Genomic DNA, 24,131 nt, shown 5'->3' on the forward strand with positions numbered 1-24,131 from the left:
AAGAAGAGATCAAAGTAAGCCTGGCAGACTAGCAATCAAACAAATAATTGATATAATTTTTATTTCTAATCTGAACAGATTCCTTGCCAAACATATCAGTCCTAATTTTTAGACTTTAGAGCACCAGGTGAGATCCTGTCTCTGTCACAGCCTCCAGCCATGTGCCTGTGCGTAATTACACATTTGATTTTTTAAGTCACCAGACATGATTGATTATGATCAAATGTAAAGTTATTTTTTGCTGTCTTAAATGGGACATATGATGCAAAAATCACTTAAGGCTTTTCTAACAAAAATATGTGCCCCTGGCCTTTTTCTCCACCTTTCAGAAATGTGTGCTGAACAAAGCTGTTCTCAGATTTTCCCCTCATGATGTTATGTGGGGAGTTGGCACCGCCCCCAGATTCGGTTGGCCCTCCTCGCTTGGAAGAAAGTTCCTCCCTCTCTCAGAGCCACATCCATTTCATGAGACAAGCGGAGTCAGACAGCTCAGTAACATTTAAAGCCACAGACACAGAAACGGCTCATTCTTAGCAGGGCTAAAACAGAGGGGTGTTTTTTAGACATGCAAAAATCCAATACTGGGGTGTTTTTTTCAGCAACAGACTTCACAGGCATGTTTTGGGGACCTCTGAGACCAATATAAACTTGTCTTTAAAGGGTAAATATGTCCCCTTTAAACAGAGATCTCCATGCACAGCCCAGGTTGTCAGGTGTCGGCTGGTTTCAGGTAATCTGACACGACAGATAGACTGTTTCATAGATCTACTGCATGGATATATGTCACATTCATCTGGCTGTCATGTCTACTCTCATCTTTCATTTTATAGGCTATGGCTCTAACATCAATAATTACCCCGGTTAACAGGGGACTTTAATTGTGAGGGATGAAAATAGAAGTGCTTGTAAATGTACTGTTGAGTCATCATCATGTTGGTTGCTTGGGAAAAGAAAGACGCTCATCAACTCTCTTGGTCCTGGAAAGTCTGAATATATTTCTTGGAAGTCTAATTAGTATGTGGGTTGGCTTTTTTTGTCACAGACTTTGATATCAAAGACTCCTGTATCAGCAAAATGCATTCGTTTCCTTCATGCTGCCAAAAAACTAAAAGCTAACTGTATTAATTCATCTGCATAATCCAGAAAGCATGCTGTGAGTACAGTTATAAGGGGGATTTACAAAGACTTTGTTTTGGTCATTAGAGAAGTTAGCATCAATTTTTATGTTCGCTGGTGCCATCAGGTGAAAGCCACCTACTCTTATTTTCAAGCCACTTACTATTCAGCTCATACATATAATGGAAATCCATTTTCAGGCTTTTCTCTTTCAAACAAAGAGCTATAAGGCCCTTCTGTCTGGATGATAAAAGGATTGCAGGACTGTGATAAAAGCCAGAGTCACAGAAAAAAAAATAATGACGCCTCTGCATTTATTCATGCCAGTTAGAGATTAAAAAAAAAACCCTCCAAAGAGACAAGAGAGAGTGACACAAAAAATGAGATTTCTTAAAATGTATCTGCTGATTTTTCTGAGTGTTTTGACAATAGATTAGAAAATTCTGTCTCTGAGCATTAAAACTTGTATTAAACTTGTTATTAAACTTGTAGAAGAGACCAAGATCTTATTTCAGAGTGCAAAAGTGCAGCCAACAAAATGAGTGCAGAGAAATATAAGGGGATTTAAGAGGCTTCACATATTGTCTCACACTGTAGTGTCAATACTTTCTGTGACTAACAGACAAACAGTGTAGGCGATGATTGGATGAATCACTTCATGCAGACCTTGAACACATGCAGTCCAAGACCCCTGGTTTGAGGATTATCTGACAAATCAGTAACATGTTTGAAAGGATTTTAAAAAATGGAGACAAAAAAGTGACTCAGTGGAAGAAATTCTAAATCCCTGAGGTTACAAGAAACTTTTCAAAGCAACTTTCCCAAACTTGTGCTTGTTTGACTGTGTCTGAATGGCGTTGTTATGCTGCATTTTCTTTTTTTATGGTCAGTAGATTTAAAACTTGGTACCCATGGCGAGCTCAAAGCAACATTTTCCTTCAAACTGGCTTAATAAATAGACATCAAACTGTCTAGCCTTGAATATCTCCTGCCAGGACCATTAATGCAACAAAATATTTTAAGGTAATGAGAGCACAACAAAAAAAGAAAAAAATCCCTGTCCTTGGATACTCTTTATTATCAGTTTTTCAGTCGAAAAGTTGCGTGGGTGGTTTAGCACTTTACTTCAAGGCAGAGTCTGATTTTACGAAACACCTCATGGTGCTTTTTGAAGCTGGAGGAAAGGATGGAAAGAGGTGGTCTGCAAATCATTTTTTCATTCGTCTGAATTGCTTTGACCTTTTTCAGCCTTGCTTGCAGGTAAAGAGCTTCTTTCTGCAGAGTTGCAACAAACTCCGAGGAACATAAAAGGCTCTTTTCTGGTGAGCCTGCAGAAGTGAGGTGTTATGTAACGTGTAGCGGCGAGATGACTGTTTTCCCAAACTCCACACAACAAAGAGCAGCTTTTTTCAGCCATGAAACAAAAAAAGCGTGCAGCGAGGACAAGATTTGACGTATTTTTCCATCTATTCTTAAAAGGTAGTGCAACATTTCCTACATGAAGCCATCCAGTAAGATGAATTTCTGTTATTTGTTACACCTTCTGGGAAATTGAGGTGCTCAGAAAACATCATAAAGCACACAGCTGATAGGACATCTTCATTTATCTTGCTGTGTTTTTAGTGTTTGTGTGCGCATGTGAGCGTGACATCTGCTTTGTCACTTTGCTACTGCCATAAGAGTAGATGGAAATGTGCACAGAAAGCAGCAGAACACCAATGGATCATTTAGCGTCTGCAGAGCTGTGCTCCACTGGCTGCATCATGTGTGAACACAGAGAAGAACAGGCAGTAATCTGCTGAAGCAATGGGGCTGAAATACTAATAATGTTCCAAGCAGGGGACCAAATGACAGGTGATGTGTGAGTGACGGGGTAATGAATGAAGATTACTGCACACCATGTCCTTGCTGACTTTATGCTGCAGAATGATGCATGATGTGTTTCTGCATACAACACTTGCCTGAAATGATTCACTCTGAAAATGCCAATCTCCTGTGATTCTAAATGAGCGGTGTTTAAATTCATATCACTGCATTATTTACCCACAGTTTCTCTCATCACCAGCTGGTGCGGTGGTGCCATGACATTTAACTAACTGCTATGTGGTAGGCAGGCGGCCAGTTCATCTGAAGTCAGATCAGACCCCAGGGACAAACAGAGAGATGAATGAAGGCTCACACATGAAGGTTTCATCTTTCTTGTTGCTTTTAGCGGAGCGTGATCATGCAAACTTGCACACATGTAAGAGCGAGAGCAGCCACACAGAGAGAAATGTTTCCATCAGTATGAAAGCCAGACAGTTCACCAAGAAACCTTTTAATACAGTTACAGAGACTGTGCTCTAATCTAGGATAAAGGTATTGATCTGCAGAGTCAATATGAAATAGATTATGTCATATGAGATCATCTTGATAAGATTCCTGCCTGAGTGCTGATCTATTCTAATGGTATAAGAACGCTGCTGGGACTTTTCACTTTATATTCACGTGAAAGTGCAGATCAAGCAAACTAGAACTACCACTAGGTAATATGCCTTGTGAGGTACACAACTGCCACACAGATAACACCTCAAGCCCTAAGCTTTGTTTAACCCTTTTGTCTTGCCTGGACTTCCATCGATCCATTTTCTATACCGCTTATCCCGTTAGGGGGTCGCAGGGGGGCTGGAGCCTATCCCAGCTGTCATTGGGTGAGAGGCAGGGTACACCTTGGACTGGTCGCCAGTCAATCACAGAGCTGACATATAGAGACAGACAACCTCACATTCATGTCTACGGTCAATTTAGATTTACCAGTTAACCTAATGAGCATGTCTTTGGTGGTGGGAGGAAGCCGAGGAACCTGGAGAGAACCCACGTGTCCATGGGGAGGACATGCAAACTCTGCACAGAAAGGCCATGACCGGGAATCAAACCAGGGACCTTCTTGCTGTGAGGCAACAGCAACCCCTGCGTCGCCATGCAGCCCTCGCCTTGACTTATTGGCTTTAAAAGCTTGTAAAACATTGACCCTATGGTGCCCATTCAAACTCTAAACATCCTTTTATTTTCAGAAAAATCAGAGATTTAGGAATATGTGCGCTGCAGTAATGTCACTTGAATTTAAACAAAGAAAAGAGAAAAACTATGGATAGTAAAACTATGTGCTGCACAGTAAACGATAATGACTGAAACTTTTTTTGCACAAACTTGTTCTCCCATCTTTTGGGGACTAAAAACTGAAAAAATAATCAATATGTGACAAAAAAAATCTTCCAAATATTCACATATTTACAAAAAAGAATTCCTTGCACTTTTTTTCATATAGGATCTATTTTTGCCATTACTCAAAGCAGTTCCTGTCTGCAGTGACACAGAGGGCCACATCAAAGGCTCTCTCTCGCCCTTTCTCTCCATTATGAGCTATTCAGGTTGTCTCTTGTATTAGCTGCATAGTTAGACAAGGGCAGTTTAACAGCATGACATGACAGCGGTACAACTGCCACTGGTATCTAACTCTCTCTCTCTCTCTCTCTCTCTCTCTCTCTCTCTCTCTCTGCAGAAATCATTGAAAATGGATTGCAAACAGTGCTGGGTGATGACTTGAAAAATAATCTATACCCACATTTCAAGCTTCTGACCAACGTAAACCTGTCGTGTCAGTTATTTCATCCCCTTCAAAAAATCTCAAATACAGAGCCGACTGTGCAATGCGAGCTGCAGATTGTTACCCAGACTATGGCGCAGTGCTATGGTCTTGTCTATTCCACCATAGTCTAATGTTCCCCTACTAAAGTCTCATTTTTATAATGCCGGTTGCCTGTGCAGCAGTAACCATAGACACATGAATATGAGCCATTTCATGTGGCGCATACATGATCTGTTTTACTCACCACTCGTGTACACGCTCCTACACTAACATTGGTTTATAATTAGATTAACTGTAAAGATGTACAGACATCAGAGGTAACTCCTAACCTTGATCACAGTTGTACTTATTTAGCTCTACCAATTGAAATTTAGAAGTTCTCTGAAAGATTTTCATTTTCTGCTGTAAATCCATATCATGAGCAACAATTTATCCGTAACAGTCAGAAAAAAAACAATATCAATGAACCCCTACATTTTTAATAAAATTAATGGAGTGCTGAAAATTTAGGTAATGATTTCTCATTAAGGAGGTGGTGGTGAGACTTAAAGATAGAACAGGTGAGGACCACAAGACAGATGCAAAGAAAAGGAATGAATCCTTACAAAAATTGCACATTAATGGATACAGTCTGCACAAAACATCGGCAACACTGTACCGAAACATTGCAAATATATATTTGCAGTAAAGACAGTGTAGAAGTGTTGATTACTTGATATTTGGTGCCAAGGAATTCAGCCGTGGTTGTTGTGGAATCATACAGGTATGGCTATTGTTTTTTTATCATTATCTTGTTAAGCTTAAAACTCTGGTAGTGTGAAAACTTTGTATCAAGGATAGATTTTATCACCTTCATTACAAACATTACAAAATAGGTGCATCATGTCTTAACTGAGCAGTGCACAGACTATTTCCAGAAGCTGTTCATGTGGCCTTTTTAGTAAGCAGATCTATTCTTAAAGCTACACTATCAATATTCTCACATTAACATACCCGACTGTACTTTCCCTTTGATTAAGCATCCTTCAGCTCAATTAAGGGCTGCAACTGAATATTATTAGCATCTTTAAACAATCTGATAATCTTTAAGTCTGGTGAAAATTAAAAAAAAAAAAAGAAACTGAACAAGAATCTTAAATCTTACTAGCTCATGGTCTACTCTGAAACATCTTTGTCTCCTTTAATTTATGACAAAGAATGAGGCGAATTCTCACATTTTAGAGGCAAGAGCCAGATAATGTCTGACATTTCTTCTTGAATAAAAATGCCTAAGATAATTATTCCATTATCATTACAGTGATAAATGGTGGTTAATTTTCTCAATCACAATAAATTCATCTTTCCAGCTGTAGCTAAGAGTTTAATTTAAGACATTTTTCAGCAAGCAGTTTTTTCAATTAAAAAATAAAAACCTCTATTGAATTCAAATCCACTACTTCCCTTCTGCTCTGAACCAAATCACTAACAGACAGAGTAAACAACAAGCCAGTAAACACAGAAAATTATTCAGCAGCTTAAAGGCACAATATTTGAAAGAGGAACTGAAGGGTCTTTGGCATGGTACCACTTGCTTGTGCACTTGCACAAGCTCAGGAGTGCAGCATTGATGTAAACTTGTAATTGATACAACTGTTCCTCTTGGCAATCATTTCAACCAATGGCAGTGTTATCTGACTTAAACAACTCAAAACAAGCCACAAAGTCACTAAAGTTGCTGTGCATTTCTCCACTGTGCTGACTCTGTGAGAGCACACGTATCTTGTCATAGTATGATGTGCTGGCGTATCTACACTCAGGCCTGGTTGGGCTTAGAGCAATGTGTGCAGGCCAGCAGGGAACTGGGAAGGGGGTTAAGCACAGGTGGGGCAACTGGTCCAAGTGAGTGCACCCTGATTTTTGATTATATGTTGATTTGATCCTTCCAAAAACTTGGCCCCCAGCTATAGACTATAGACAAATCCACAATAGAGTTTTTGAACTGTTTAATTAAATTGTTTAAAATACTGCTATTGTCTGATGCTACTGATGACAGCTGACTTTATCTGTCCTCTCACAACTCATCAGCCAAGCCATGATTATGCACAAAAAAAAAATCTTTTCTGTGTTTACTTTGGTTGTAAGTGAGTGGAGGGTTAGTGTAAAATGTGACTGGCTACATGTATTAGACTGAAATGCACCTGTAGTTTCAGTTAGAGTCCATTTTCATGTCAAAATCACATGCTTTGCAAATTTTTGCCAAGAAAACTTTTGTCGTAAGCTTTGCTATAATTAAAAACATGAAACTTTAAGTTTCAAGAAGCCATTATCTTTAGCTTTAGTCAGATAAACTTCAACTTGCATCTTCACGGTCTCTGGTGAGGATGTCTCTTACCGACTTTGCAGCTTATGGGCGAACCAGAGCCGTCTGCTTTCCTCTCTAAATGGTGCGTTTCAAGAACTGCAGCTTAATTGACAGAGAGAGCAGTGAATGGTTTTGCTTTGACAATCTTTCCGATATCCATCTGAGGCAAACGTTGCTAGCTTTAAATGATAGCACTGCAGGAGCCAGGCAGATTTTTAACAGAGTAACTCAGACAAATGGTTTGCAGCAGAGACCTAAATGGACTCTTATAGTCTCCCTGAAGAACTACATCTGACAAGAAGACATTCATCACACCACTAAATGGTTTGTGTATTTCTGCTGCATTGGCTTAACTCGCAAATACTTGTGGCTGTGTATTACACAAAAAAGACGGATTCATGGCTCTGAACACAACAAACAAAGATAAAACCAAGCTGTGTCTGATGCTGGAGATGGAAATGCACAAACCAGGGACAAAACTGTGCTTATTTTTAGGTTTTAGGAGAGAAACTTCTATCTAACCCACTTCAAACATGTTTATACTCTCTAAATAAAGCAGCTGATATTTTTAGATTATGTCACAGCACAAGAGGAAATGTTTTGACTCGGTGCCTCTTGCCTTAAAGTGCCGAGCCTTCTTCTTTTGATGGACAGCTCATGTGATGTTAATGCTTTGCTTGTCTAAATGTCTCCCAACCAGGGAGACAATCATAAACGGCAGAGAGGAGCGGGCCTACGGGTGGGAGAGCAGGGAATGATTTGCTCCTCTCATTTCTCCCTCTCTTTCTGTGGCATTCATCACCATTAGCGTTCATTAACATGAGTTAGTGCTCGTTAGGCAGCGGTGTGCCAGCGGGCATCTGTAGCTCCCCGGCAGCGAATCTGTTCACTGTAATAGACAGTGACTGATTGTGAGAGCGGTGGAGGGATGTGGAGGCGAGAAGGGAACGCATAACAGGGCAATTGGGGGATTTGTCAGACTGTGTCTTTTAAGGTTACTCCAAATTCATCTTTTGACAACCAAATTCTGTAAAATACACCAAACAATGAAGACTTAAAAGAGCAACAAAGTCATATCCCCCTCTAAATCTATGGTAAAATGAAGACAAAAGAAGGCAGAAATGCAGAGATAAGTGATTAAGGATCTGTGCACACAGGCAAAAAACAATGTAGTCTAGCATTATCAGAACTCAGCACTCCTGGGGGCATAAATGTCTTTGACATCATCTGTTCACCACTGACAGCACCCTCAAATATCACCACTTACTTTCTAGCCAATCAAAATCAAGAAGAGGTGGGACTCATGATACCAGCTTTGTCAACAGCAATGTTGGAGGAGTCAAAGATCTGACTTGTGGTTTTAAGGTTAAGTTTCCACATTTATAAAAGACAATATTAAGCACATGGAGCTATTTAAAAACGCCATGATGGATACCACAGGATGTTACAAAACATTAGTAAAAAGTCTTTTGAAAGGAAGGCTGAGTTTCACTCCTACCACATAATTTACCACGCCATTAAACCATCATCACATTGTCACTGGTTTTATTGTATTTTCTTTAAGGATCATACATTTTTGTTGCTTGTTTTAAGGTCAGATCTCTGTCTACTCCAAGTCTTTATTGGCTGTCCCTTGGAATGTTTCTAGCGACAAATTTCACAGTTGATTAAATACAAATTCAGACTTTTCAAGTAGTACAAAGTTTTAAAAAGTTGTCAAAAAATAATCAAAATGGAATTCACTATATCTAACAAAGTAAAACTCAAGATCATCTGTGAGTAAACAATAGGCTCACACACTGTTAACACTGCCAGCCATCAGTCTCTTTTACAGTTTAACATCTGGTGGTGGACAGAAAACCTGAACGATACAAAAATAATAAAACAGTAAAAATGTATGGTACAGAATACTTTTTGCAACACCATCATGACTGGTAGTAATTGAACAGATAGTGTTAGTTCAGCCAGGCCATGGAGTCAAGTGCAGCCATATAATGGAGATCAGCTGACCTCATGCACGCTCTTATCAACTGACAACCAGCTCATTCACTCTCAGCACGCTATTGGCTACTCACGCTCATGTTTCCGTATTTAAACTGGTCTAGCCTGGCTACTCTTTGCTGCATCCTGTTCAAGCTGCTTTTTTGCAACCCTTCTCCACCCCAGCTCCTCCTTTATTTTGCTTTTGACTTAATCAATGTCATTTTGTTGTCATTGCCTTTCATTTTAGGCACAGGACAGGCAGGGGCATGTGTTGTTCCTGCTTGATGCTTTCCATGTAGGCTTGTGGAAGGGCAGGGGGATCCCAGAGGAGCCACACCACAAAATACAGATGATGGCAATAAGTGCTCATTAATGTCTGATAATACAGAAGTTATTTCTAACAAATCGTGTTTATCGATAGAGTGGTCCTGACGGAAATGTATGCATTGTAGTGTAGTGCAGTCCCTGGGGCTGCTTCTAGCATGATCAGGTGTGCCCTCAAAATGCTTTTAATTCAACAAAGATTAAACATGAGTGTGTAGTTTATGAGATATTTATTATAATCAAAGTTTTCTCAAAAGGCTGTTTTTTCTGAAATCATGTTGGTGTTAGAATCATGCAGTCAGTTTTGCAGGATTCTGGGGGCAAAAAAAGCTGTCAAAATGTGTCTTTTCAAGTCTTTTTAGCAATTGTATGAAATTAAAAGCTTTTTTAAATTGTATTTTTGGACTTTTTACACATTTACTTGGAGAGGAGAACAGTAAATCAGCTGGGTTGAGAGGGTGGGGGAGAGATATGCAGAAGAGAAGCCAAAAGGCTGAACTTGAACCTATGGTTGCATGAGTGCATGGGGTGCACCATCTGCAACACAATAAAGCTATCTCAATTGTTTTATGATAGTGCTTTATAAATGTATCTTTTTAATTATAATGCTTCATGAACCCCTTGGCAGGGCAACTTGAAATTTGTCCGATTTTAAAAGGCTACCTTGAAGCAAAAAGGCTGAGAAACTCTGGTGAAGTGTTCTGTCCTCTTCAAGGTTGATGTGTGTATATAATCAACATACAGAGAGTGTACTCACTTTGCAAAGTATCACTGCTGGCTTGTCTGGTGCTCTATCATAGCCTTGCTCTGCTTAAACAATTGTTTAAAGGTGCGTATAACTCATGACTCGCTTGTTTTAGATCTAAAATGAGCCAAATACAATGGCTGTGGCATTAAATAAGGTCAGAGAAGCAGAATGATGTTTAATCATTTATTCCGACAACTGCACACATTCCCAGTTGTCTCTCAGCCCATGTTTACCCCTTATTTGCAAGGTTTCCTGTAAACCAGCATGGCTTTTTTTTTTTTTACTTAATCTCACTAACAAATAAACAACCAGCACCAAAATATTGCTTTGGTGGCTTGCTGCTTCATAAATTGTTTGTTTGTTTTGGGGGTTGGATTGTCAGTGGGAAAAGCAACAGGCTAGTCTTTTATTATGGACCCTGGCAAACGGATAAAGGTGACACATTGGTGACAATCTGGACATTTACTGCTACATATTTTTGAATAGATGTGAATGCACTCTGCATCAGCATCCTCCCATCTGGCTGAGGTAGAGGCTTTCAGACAGAAACAGGTTGAAAAGATGTGTTTTAGAGCATGAAGACTTTAAACACAGGCTGACGCAGCACACACTAAAACAAACACACCCACCTACATTGTGCTGCTGTTCACATCTGGAGTGAGAGAAGCATTTTTTTCCCAGCGTGTAATGATCTCCTGGGGAAAATGGGCACATCACATTTCCATGGCAGTGACGCATACTCTCTCCCTCCCTGAACAGCCCCTTCGGTGCTCTGAAAGACATTTTTTCTGACGGCCAGTGTCAATTAAAGCCGTAGAAAATAGCCACCTTCCTGTTGCAGGGTATATTTACCTCACGTAGGGACACAGCAGGTCGGGTGACACAGTGACACCAGCTGGCACCTCTTCAGTCCACCTGACAGCACAGGCAATATGCAGGAGGGTAATAAGGAAGAAAAATGGACCTGAGAAGGTTCTTAAGGGGTTGGTTATTTCACACTGATGTAATCATTTAAATTATAGTATTTATTTATTTTGTGCCTTTTTTACTGTCTTTCATTTTTCTTGTTTTGATATTATTTTGATTCAATACATTTTATGACTTACTTTTTTCTCAATAAGAATGACATCTATTAAAATGTAAATCAGCAAGGCCCTTAGGGGGTCAAACCTTGGTGGTGGTATTAGCACAACAGAGCATTTTCTCCTATAAAATAGCCTTTGTGGCTGCAGTATGTTTTCCTTTTTGCATAAATGCCTATAAATACTCCAAGCCAAATGTAAAACCTATGAGGTTCCTTGTGTCAGTCTGCTCTCTTGTATTGAATTTTCATCATCTCAGCTAAATCAATAAAGGGAATAAGTCTGCCTGCCCTAGACTCTTGTGATCTGGTTTGTAAGCTGCAGTATTCTACAGGGTTGACTGCACAAAAGCATTGTTTTAAATGAACCTTTATGCTCCCAAGGCACAGCTACTTTACAAGCACTTTTAATGTTAACTTTCAAATGAAGACGAGCATGTTTCTGGTCATGGTCAGAATTAAATCCTCTGCCCTAATGAGTAGTTTGCTTTGCATAATGGTTCAGTTCAGTTCAGTTTCATCCTTCATCTAATAAAGAGGGAAATTGACAGTATGGGAGGATTTTGAGTTGTCATTACATTGCCACTTAATACAAAGGGAACTGCATACAGCTGAGCGGCATAAACAAAGATGCAGCACCCAAGACAAGGACGGGCCTTGGCTGAGCAGAAATTTGTAGTGAATTTTGATGGGTGGGTAAATCTACCTATGACCAATTCTCAGTTGAAAGGGAACTGTATTCTACAAGGAATCATGTCACGCAGAACAGCATGGATCTTTAGGGCCCATAGAAAAGCACTGTCTCACTTCCCTGAAGCTTGGTGTTCATGCTTGGGGCATTGTGGCTAACCAGCAGCAGCAGTGTAGGAAAAGCCATGGAAGAGAGGACAGCAATAACTATCCACAGTGGACACTTTTGTTGTTCTTTGGGACTACTCCAAATAAACCACAGTGGTTGGATTTTACTGTTTTGGCAGAGATTACAGTTAAAATATTTGTTTGTGAGGACTAATATTGGACAATTGCCAGCAAGACTCAGTTTTCAGCGGCAATGTGGAGCTTTAAGGTGGTGTCTAGTTCATGGAGCACTGGTTAGTTATTTGTTTCGATGATTCTTCGGTGTCGTCAGTGGAGAATGGTATTTGGCTGCTAAGTCATGGTAGGATCTAATGTGCTAACAGGCTAACTTAGAGTTTATTGTGCTAATGTGAAGTTTAGCACTGCTAATGTGTTAAATGCATGCATGAACTGACTGCATGCGTGTAATGAACAGCACACTATTTTCATGTTCTTTTAAACATATTACACAAAGACAAATAAATGCATGTCTTTCATTCTCGATTTTTTTAAAGATAGGCCTTTATTTTTGGGCTTTCAATGCCTCTATTGATGAAGGACCGTGGATAGAATTGGAAACAAGGATGAGAGAGTGGGAGAGGCATTACATGGGGCTAGCCTTAAACCACTAAGCCATCTGCGCCCCATGAATGTCTTTCTGCAGTCATTTCCAAGGGCTGGTCTTGAGTGATATAAACAAGCAAGTTTGGTGTCTACTGTCTCGATCTTGGGCCAGGTTAGGGAAGACAAACGTGTCCCCTGTCCCGTTTTAGCGCAGACATGAAGCTGTATCACAGTGTTTCTATTTTTAGACGTTTCATTACTGTTAAATGCAGGTTAATGGTCAGGTACCAAAAGCAAATATCCAGTGATTGTTCTATGTAGCTAAAATTCTTGAGGATTGCCATAAGTCTAGCAGAAACTCTGGGTAAAGCTATGAAAATGAGCATCGACCCAAGACTCTGCACCAAGTCACCACTGAGTAAATCCTATTCCTGTTCAAACACTGAGGATAGCTGTGTAAGAATAACACCATTTTCTGTAACAAAGAAACAAACAAAAAAAAGGCTTGACATGTGAGTAGGACTGCTTTATTATGGCAAAAACCAGAATCAAAATCACTTTCATGGATACTGAGATCTTGAATATACTATTATTATGTGAATTTCAAATAATTAAATATGTTTTTAGTGTTTCCTTGATGGACAGTGATAAACTCATTAGCTCACTCACTTTTCAGACTAATCGGAATATATGCTTTAATTTCCTCTGCTCCTCACTTAAATTACAGAGAGAGCTGTTTTGATGGGAGGGGATGAGCACATGCGGTGGATGAAAGGGTGCACTCCATTTACTCAACATGACAAAACATATTGGCAAAACAAGCACAACATGGCACAGTAATTAAGTGATTATTTTGTGTACAGGAAACCAAAACTCCAACTAAAAGTTGAACTTGGTTAAATGCCTAGCACAGCTTGTGGCAGTATTGTTTCTATCTGCATTAAATAAAGCCATTTATATGCATTTGCTAGCTGCTGGTTATGCCCTTTGGGAGAAATTTGAAGTTCAGTGTCTTTTCCAAGGACAGTTGGAAATGCTGCAGGAGCTGAGATCGAACCCTTTGAATTTGACTGAGAGACAGCTGACTCTGCTACTGAGCTACAGCTGCCAAACACCGAGCCAAAGCCAACATGTTCAGTACATTCAGCCACAACAGTTCCCACAGCTGACAGAGATCGTCTTAGTTTGTATGTTCACTGAGATTTGCTTTTTTTCACACTCAAAAGACAGGCATCTTCAAGCCTGTGAAAATCCTGATTGGAATAATTTTACATGTTGAGTCTCCTTATGCTCAGATGAGTAACTACAACTACTGCCTAGTGATTATACACCCCCACAAGGTGTACAATTGCGAGACAGAGAGAGTACAGTGGTGGGTAAAGGAAGAGGCAGTATGATTCATTGAAATCTTGCAAGCAAGGGATGACATGACCTTACCTTTGACCTGTGACTAGGGATGGGTATTGTTTGGCTTTCTGTGAGATCAGTGCTACATCCTTACTTTTTATTCGGTATCTGCACCTAAGCGGTGCCTGAAGCAATGCTTTTGAGAGGAAAAGTATGTTGGAAGTCAGCTGGAGACAAAAGCTGTCTGGGTAAAATAAATGATTCACAGAAATATCTTTGTAAGATTCCAGTCGAATATGGGAAAATAAAAGGAAACCAGTGGAACTTAACAGATATCACACAGATTCTACAATGATTTTCTTGCCTTTCATTTGGGGTGGCAGGGCATGGCAATGAAGTGTAAATATCTTTGCTGTAGTTTGATCTGGTAGGTACTGGATGTGTTGGTACCAGTACTATGTCAGTGCTGGATTTCACTACTCATCCCTACCTATGACCTCCAAAATCTTATCAGTTCATCCTCGAGTCAGAGTGGATTTCTTTTGCAAAGTCTGAGTAAATGGCTCAAAGCGTCCCTGATGTATCATGTTCATAAGCAAGGGGTGGGCATTAGGCATAAAGACCTTGATTTTTGACGTCAAGAATCTACTGATAAGAGGTCAAATGTCACTTCCTGCTTTCCAGAATGACACCGCCCCAAAACTGAACGGCAGTGGGTTAGGAAAACAGGACGGCAGGAGTGGTAGTCTAGCTGCCTGTTTCACTGATTTTCACACATTCATTAATGTATTAACACCGTTTTAAAGGTTAATAACACACTAACTTAAGCTGGTTCAAATACACACATGAAGTATGTGACATCTCTAGTCACTAGGTGGGGGTGTTTGTCCAGTTCAAGAAAAGAGTCTAAATCAAGCGGCAACCTCCGGTCCTGACAAATAAAGCCAATGCTGAAGTGCAAAAAAAAATGCAATACAACGACTGTCCACTTGAGGCTGGTTGCAGGAACACCAAAAGTCCCATCTGGACACCTGTCACGCTCAGTGGGCACGCCATTGGGTTGATCCAAAGTTTGGATGAGACAGCAATTTCAATATGGAAGCTGCCACGGATTGGCTTCAAGAGCTGTTTGAGTATGCCTATTGTAAGCAGATGGCTGACGTCACACAGGGTTTGTCCAATTCTTTCCACAGTCTGTGGACAGAGGGCTGTCAACATGAGTCTGGTCTGCTTGAGATTACTGCCCCTTAAGGGAAGGTTTTTAACGGGGCTAAATACTTACAGTGCTGTGCTCATGGTGATTTGAGCTGGTATTTATCATAATAGGCCACAACAGAGAGTACGATCTAGACCTGCCCTCTTTGTAATGTGTCTTTTGATAACTTCTGTTATGAAATGGCACTAAAGAAAAAAGATTGATTTATTCAGTGACCCAATCTTTCTATTTATTGCCATTTAGTTTAGATGGAATACCTTCACCCAGGAAGGTGGCACCATTTGGGCAAAGTATCCCCATGATTGCTTTCAGCAGTTCAAATTATCCTATCAATTCACAAGAATATCCCAAATGGACAGACAATCTGAAAATATAATGCCTCTGGCTTCAGCAAACACCAGCGTAGAAGCAAAACAATAAACAATTATTACTGAGTGATTTCCATTAATCTGGCTCTGTCCAAAACCACGGTGCATTTGACAATCCTAATGAAGCGCTACAACTTGTGTAATTGCTGCATCAGAATAAAAGGGTAATGCAGAATGCCTGTCACCACAGAAAAATATTAGAATTGACCACTTAAAGTTAAGTTACTAAATACTTTGCTATGCATTTCATAGAAGGAGTTAGCATACTTATGCAACAGAATCTGAGAAGCTCTAAATGCAAATGCTAATTGATCCCTCTGTGGCCTCTGCAAGGGCTAAATTAGGAGAAACTACATCCTCTTAACAGATAGCTGAAAATAGATCCCAAACTTCCAGACAATTATAGACAATCCATAACACCTGTACTATCATTAGTGACCTGCAGACCAAGCTGAAGCTGAATGTTGGTAGCTGAACATGCGCGCTGTGACTATAATAGGATGGTGGAATTAATTGCCTAATTTTTGTATTCAAGCCTGGCCATGCCTTATTCAATGTGGATATCTGACAGGCTCTCAGAGACTTCAATAACAACATTTTAACTCCGGGTTTATTTCTAATACTTTAAAAAAGCAAACTGTGCTCAACACTTCTTAATTACATAATTACCAGGCGGATGTGGATCTTGGTTTCCAGTTAAGTGTGTCTGACCACTTCTCTGTAATAAATGGAAGTGTGAAATGGGTGAGACAAATTCCCCTGAAGGGAATAATAGAATAAAAACTTGACTAAATTGCTTAATAAAAACTCCCCTTCTCACTTTAATAACCTTTGAGCCGTTCTGGGAATAAAAGGAGCAGATGAGGTAAAAACTTCAGTCAATTGGTAATGTCACATTTCTCTGGTTACCGTCTTTCAGGCTTTAACTGAATACTGACAAATTCATTACGGTTCATGCTGCTGGCTCCGACTGATAATACTTGGTTCCAAGAGGAGGAGCTGCCAGTACAAGTCAAATTCAACATCATGTATTTTCCTCTGATTTCAAGCCTCAGAGCTCGGTGAAGAGAGGAAGAGAGAAAGGGTCTGTTGGATAAATGGACAGTTAGAGCATCCCTCTAGTCTGTAGAAAGAACATAGTGGACTTTAAGCTGACCCTGCTATGCTTCGTTAAATCACAGCCAATCCTACATAATACTCCTGTGTGCTGTGCCGTCTTCCTCTCTTTTATTTTGATCGTTACTTGTCAGTGAGAGAACATCAGAGCTCTCTCTGCTTGTTCAACCATCTGTCACGCTGACTGGCTTTAGACGTGGGTTAATGATGTTGCCAAAAATGAAAGTGACAAAGAACATGAATACTTTGTCAAGAGCCGATTCATCCACTCACTCCTTCATTCAGCCACACAGCCTTCAGATTTATGAAACCTTGTGAGCGTTTAGACTAATTTGATGGGTTTAGAGTCAACTTGAAATGATGTGATTCACATTTTCATGTCAGGCACAACATGATGTACTTATAGTGACAAAAATAAAGATTTGAAGTGTAAACAAGAAATAAAGGAATAAAATTAACCTAAACCAAATCACTCAAAGTACAACCCCAATTCCAAAAAAGTTGGGATGCTGTGTTTAATGTAAATAACAACAGAATACAATGATGCAAATCTTTAAAACCCATATTTTATTAACAGTAGAACAGAAACAACATATCAGATGTTGAAACTGAGACATTTTACCATTTTATGAAAATATTAGCTCATTTTGAGTTTGATGTCAGCAGTACATCTCAAAAAGTAAGGACAGGGTCATGTATACCCCTTTGGTTTTAACAACAGTCTGTAAACATCTGGAGACCAGTTGCTGGAGTTTTGGAGGAGGAATGTTGCCCCATTCTTGTCTCATGTAGGATTCTAGTCATTTAAAAGTCCTTTGTTTTCTTTTCCTAATTATCTCTTTCATGACGTATCAATTCTACAGGCAAGTTTAGAACCCGCACTTTTCTCCTGCCACGATATTCTGTCGTGATCGATGTGGTCGTCTTGCTGAAAAATGCAAAGCCTTCTCTGAAAGAGGGTTGTCTGGATGGGAGCATATGTTGCTCTAAAAACTCTAAATAATTGTCAGTACTGGTCTTCCCAGATTCTAGATAGGAACTAATGCATCCCCATGCCATCAGAGATGCAGGCTTTCGAACTGTGTGTTGATAACAAGCAGGGTGGTCCCTCCGCTTTTGTTCTGCGGGAAACAGCATCCATAGTTTCAACAAAGAATTTCAAATTTTGATTTCTCTGACCGCAGAACAGTTTTCCATCAGTCAGACAGCAGCGTTTCTGAATGTTTACATGTTAAGGTTTCTTCTTTGCATGATACAGCTTTAACTTGCATTTGTGGATGGCACAGAAACTGTGTTGGCAATGATTTCTGGAAGGGTTCCTGAGCCCATACAGTGATTTCCAGTACAGAATAATGCTGTTTTTTAATGCAGTGCTACCTGAGGGCATCCAGTATTGATCTTCAGCCTTGTCCCTTGATCACATAGATTTATCCAGAGTCTCTGAATCTTTTGGTGATATTATGTCCTGCATATGATGGATATTCAAATGGTTTGCATTGAGGAATATTTTTATGAAATTGTTCCGCCATTTTAGGTGCCGTTTTTCATATTGGTGAACCTCTGTCCTTCCTTACTTCTGAGAGACTCTGCCTATCAAAAATGTTCATTTTATACCCAATCATGTCACTGACCTGTTGCCAATTAACCTTATTAGTGTGCAAAATGCTCCTCCAGCTGTTTTTCTTTGTCACACTTACTTTTCAAGACTTTGGTTGCCCCATTCCTACTTTTTTAAGATGTGTTGATCAATCAAATTCACAATGATCTGGAATTTTTCATGAAATGGTAAATTGACTCAGTTTTAACATCTGACATGTTGTTTAGGTTCTATTGTTAATAAAATATGGGTTTGAGATTTGCAAATCAATGCAGTCAGTTTTAATTTCAACATGACAAAGTGCCCCAACTATTTTGGAATTAGGGGTTGATAAAACAGTATGTAATGAAGAGCTGGATGAAGTTACCTACCCGTATGTTGTCGAAGGACGTTTTGTTGGTGACGTCATACAGCAATAGCAGAGCTAAAAGAAAAAAGAAAGAGTAAAGTTAAAATGTCTCTTCAAAATTCATGACAACAGTTCACTTAATATTGTTAAATGGTTTTGGGAAAAGTATTCTTGGCAAATGTTTAATTTGGTCTCAATTCCCTTCAGATTAAGGAATGAAACAGTTCATTTCCACTCTGCTGGGCAACAGGATGATTAATTTCAGGTCTCTCTCTCTGCCTGAAACAGTTATGAATCACAATCAGTGAGTCTCACACCACAGATAAGGCCTCAGCTGGTGAATGTACCAGATAGTGCATGAACACCGGGTCATTTGGCAGTTTAAAGATGAGCAACCAGTACTACAATATCTCACATGGAATACTGGGAACCAGCTCACTTTTAATATTCTAAGACACATCTACATCATCACTAGCTTATGAAACCTGATTTAAGTTGAGCCAAATTAATGTTACTGCACTTTTCAACCAAGAGTACCTAGAGCTTGTAGATTCAGGAAACTAAAGGGTTCCTATGTTCCTCGAGGAGATTATGTAAACCAGGGCATCCTGACAGTAAATCAACATGATTGTCTGATATCAGAAAATTTACCGATAAAGATTTTTTTTATTTTTAATTGTAGTTAGATTTGTTGTGATTTATCATTTCAATTCTACACGTTTTCTTTATTTGTAATGAAGGGTCTGGGTGGGGGGGGCAGACATATGGCAGTTTCTAAAATCAATAATACTTTATTATGATCTTATCAAAAGTCTGTAGGGGATCAGTCACCAAGGTCAAGGTTATCAGAATCTTGATCTAAACCAGAAAACTGGACTTAGTTAAGTTTCTTAAAGATGCTTCCTCTCTCCTCTGAAAGGCATCAGCTCTAAAACATACAATTTCCAAAGAGAAATGTGAAGGTGCTTTTTGATAGAAGGAACTCCAGGAACTAGGAAACTTTTGAGGAACTCTGTGCTTTTCAACCAGAAGAGCCACATCTAAATTTAGTTCAGCTGTCATCAGTTGGCCTAGCTAATGTGATGTGACTTTTGATTAGAATATTATGTCAGTTCAGACCTCATTATTCACATACTAGGCCTCTTGAGTGTCACCATGTCTGTAGTTTGCATCACAGTGAGAAATAAACACCCGCCACCAGCCAAATGTGGGTGTTTTTGAGCAGTGTCTAGTAAATTTGCTCAACCTACCAGCCACTCGGGCAGGAAAATAAAAGTAACAGACTGATTTTGTAACAGTAAACAGCATTAATTGAGTCCCGATTTTCTGGTTGTTGTTTTTTTGCTCAAAACCCTGCCATCAAATGTATACCATCGGCTGTATGCTGGGATGATTTGACTCAGTTTCATATGAGCAGTGCTACAGCCGGTCTATCCGCTAAAGATCTGTAAACTGTTGATTGTTAACTATCTTTGACATTAGACGAGCCAAAGTCTTAATTCTGGTGTGAGATTGTAGCAATCATGCACAAAATGTTTAACAAGTCTGACACTCATTTCAGTCAAGAACACTCGCCATACAGTTGACCATTTATTGCAAAATGGATACAGTTTTACTTGGCAGAGAAGGCTCTGCTCAAACGATACTCCCTGAGTTAGTCAAGCAGCATGCTTTGACTTTCCATTGATAGCATAGCTGGAAACCCTCAGATACATTTATGACAATGCACATTGAATACAATTAAATTAGTTTAAAAACAATTACTCCAGAGTAGCGTGAATCCAAATATGGGGGTGCACCGAGTTTTATGCAATGAAGGAGGAGGCTGGGGTAGAGGAGGTTAAGCTTTGCCAGCAGAAGCAGCATGGTGCATCGGCATTAATGCAAGCAGGGATTAGTGAGAATTACGTCATATTTAGATACACCACTGTGGTAAGAGAAAGAGCTGTGATTGGCTATGGGAGCTGTGAGGCAATAACTTTGATCAGCTTGCCATCAGCTGATCACGGCTGGCTGTATGGCTAACTTGTCCTGCATGAACTAACAGGCTTCATAATGCAGGAAAAAGGCCGCATGAATTTCCATTGCCCCTCTATGTCATGCAGCAAACAAATGCTTGGTTGAGTACAGGACAAACTGGTCGAAAACATGATTTGAAAAGAGCAACAACACTCAACACACAAACAATTTCCAGCATAACCATTATTACTGCGATAACTCTCCTAAAATTAGCTCATAAAAGCAAGCTGATTATCTTGCCTCTCAGTTGAAGCTTGATTGCAGTTAAATCTGAATTTTTATGACCTGGCTCCAATGGGGACTCAAACCAGTCTCAAAATAATATGAACAAGATGAAGCGCATGCCAGTGTTTTCTTAAATGGTTAGAACATTTCCCTTTATTAAATAGCCCATAACTTGAATAATATCATTCTTGATTTATTACTATACCTCATCTCATTATGTTGCTTGAGAAAATGGAGTGGCTGGTATAAAATGTCAGAGGCTGGTCGATTTTTAGTGGCAGCAGGTGAAAAAGTTCCAACCCTGGTTTGCATTTGGAACATCTGCTAGTTGCATATAGCCTGAGCTCTCTGGTGTGTAATCCAATGGTGTCCCCAATAACACAAAAGTGCAGAGTCAAGTGTTTTACCTTCTACACACACTGGCCACTTTATTAGGTACACCTCACTAGCACTGGGTTGGACACCCTTCAGCACTGCCTTAATTCTCCATGGCATAGTTTCAACCAAGGTGCTGGAAATATTCCTCCAGGATGGATCACCTGACCTCTAACACCAACATGGCATTTCATCCACACAACTGCTGCTCACTAGATATTTTCCCTTTGTTGAGCCATCTTGAAATTGTTGATAAATCCCAGTAGATCAGCAGTTTCTACATAACCATGCCTTGTTCAAAGTCACCCTAAATCTCCTTTCTTCTCCATTCTGATGCTCGGTTTGTACCTCAGCAAGTTGTGTTGATCACATCTACATGCCTAAATGCATTGATATTCTGCCTTGTGATTGGCTCATTAGTAACAAGCAGTTAAACAGGTGTACCTAATAAAGTGGCTGGTGAGTGTAGATCCCTGATCTAACCGTTTATGTCCAGGAACACAAGCTTTAAGAAGGATGTCTGCATCCTCTGATAAAGCACCTTAAATCAAATATTATCAGTGATGTTTTGGACTTGTTAAGCAGCAAAACTTGATAAAAGTTGATTAGAAAGAGAAATATCTCAAATTTGGCTCCAGTTTTTTTTTTTCTTTTTCTTTTCCAGTTCAAATGCATGCTGCCAACAACACTTGAACAGGACTTACATTTCAACACAACACCAGCTACATCCTGGAACCTGAATCTTTATTACACATCAGCATATTGACATTTCAAGGGTTCATCCTTTATTTACACAGCTTGTTTAAGCAGTGTTAAAGTGGCACTGAGCATGAACAGCTGTTGTTGCAGACTCTCCATACCAGCTACTTTCAAACAACTTTCTCCTGGGTGGAAGAAGAAATTGTACTTCCAGTAGTATCATTCACTACTCCCTTTTCTTAGCTTCTAATTTTATTTTATTTTTTTGCATATTTAGTGTCAAATCAAATTTTAATATTGCAATCTTGAATCAACAGTGATTAGCCACATTTGTTGGAAAGCTGAATTGAATTTCAGCAGCTACACCAAGGCCTAATTGTTGCCCGACCTGATGAATCAGGGAATCCTTTAAATAGAACCCATGAAAGTGAAGTAGGCTAAAAGAAAGACAAAGTAAAACATCATGCCACCATCGAAAGGAAATCAAGAACAGGTGAGAAACAAAGCCATTGCCATATATCAGTCTGGAAAGGGTTACAAAACCATGGTGAGAGCCATTATCCACAACTCGAGAAAACTTGAAATATTGATGAACCTTCCCAGGATTATTGTATTGAAAGGATCAATGAATAGATGTGCCAAAACATCCTAAACTTAAAGAAAGATGGGCAAAAAATCTTGTCACTGGCCCTAAGGAAGAGAGGCTGAAAGTGAGTGCTTACTTTAAGTCCATGATACTAAAATCTACAACTTAAGCCATAAATCTTGGTGTAATGGACTCAGACCTGAATTTAAAAAGCCACAGAAAGACAATTTCAAAATCCATCTATTACATCTTAAAAAAATAAAACCGCAAGTACTGAAGACTTTCTGTCCAAAGAATACACAGAGGAACTTGTTCATGCTTTTATTTTTAGCTGGCTGGATTATTGTAACAGTGTTTTCACAGGTCTGGCTAAAAAACCCACCAGACAGCTGCGGCGCTTCCAGAAAGCTGCAGCCAGAGTCCTCACAGTAGACAGTAGAACACATTACACCAGTCCTCAGAGCTCTATACTAACTTTCTTTGAGTCAAAGGATAGGTTTTAAAATTCAACTCCGGGTTTATAGAGCACTAAGTAGTCGGCAATATATGGGCCTACCTATCTAATATTTTATTCCCCATGAGGCATTCAGACCTCTCAGGTCCTTTTTGACAGGCTTTTTCATTTTAATGTCTTAATGGTGTCTTGCAATGCTCTTAATATCTTTAAATTCTGTTCAACACTGTAAAGCACTTTGAATTGTTGTGTGTATGAATGATGCTCTACAAAAAAAAAAAAAAAATTATGTGTCATCTATTTCCTAGATTCAGCCTTGTCTCAGACAGTGCAGAGACAGGCTGACTGGCTTCTTTGCAAGAGAACCACAACCTGCTGCCAGAGTTGCATGTTACTTAAAACAGGCGACTGGGGTGCTCTGTAGTAGTGAGATACATACCATTCTTTCTATTATACATGATGGTAAACTTGTAAACTATTATTTAGGATGTAAAAGTAACATGCTGTTGCTTCAAGTCTTTTCCTTCACAACATGAATGATAAAGCGAGAAACTGCCTTTTAAGCCACAGGGATGCTTCACTTCATGTGGAGCTAACTGTCCTTGGAACAGGCCGCCCATGCAAACAGCGCAGGTGTTTGAGAGTCAGGAGAGGACTGTGCAGCTTACGGATGAGCGTGATGCAGAATGACAGCTGTGTAATAAAGCTCTGTTGTACTAAACTTGTCCTGGAGTCATTCCTCACTCTTGTGTTTTCCATCATAGGTTGAATTCAGGACACAGAAAATAACAAATCACAAAGTGTGTGTATGTGTGCAGAATCATGCATGCATGTCTCAGTTCTTGTATTAATCACCCTTTTTATTGGGTTTGTGTTCCAGTAAAGGTCAGCCTCGGCTGTTAATCATGAAAAAAATAGGTCACCAAATGTTTTATTAACAGTTTGTGTGAAATACACAAAGCCTTTGTATTTTTGGAGACAGTAAGACAATGGACACAATTGAGAGTTCCCATTTTTTGCAAGATTTAGTGGGAAATACAGTGCTTTAAGCGGGCCAGTACACAGTACCGACACTTCTAAATCTTGCCCCTTGGCGTACCAGGACTCAGGACTTCTTCCAGTGTACCAGCACTCCTAACTGGTAGCTGGTACACTTTC

General features: G+C 39.6%; 1 protein-coding gene across 1 annotated transcript in view; it reads right to left on the minus strand.

The window, feature by feature from the left end:
* The window catches only part of LOC121529285 (ras-related protein Rab-26), a 137,812-nt gene that overhangs the window by 32,600 nt on the left and 81,081 nt on the right, over positions 1–24,131 (minus strand). The window contains exon 5 of the mRNA XM_041817081.1: positions 18,638–18,690. Coding sequence (XP_041673015.1) covers positions 18,638–18,690 — 53 coding nt within the window. The remainder of the gene's footprint in view (positions 1–18,637; positions 18,691–24,131) is intronic.

Source organism: Cheilinus undulatus, linkage group 21 (genome assembly GCF_018320785.1).
Source record: "Cheilinus undulatus linkage group 21, ASM1832078v1, whole genome shotgun sequence".
NCBI lineage: Eukaryota > Metazoa > Chordata > Actinopteri > Labriformes > Labridae > Cheilinus > Cheilinus undulatus.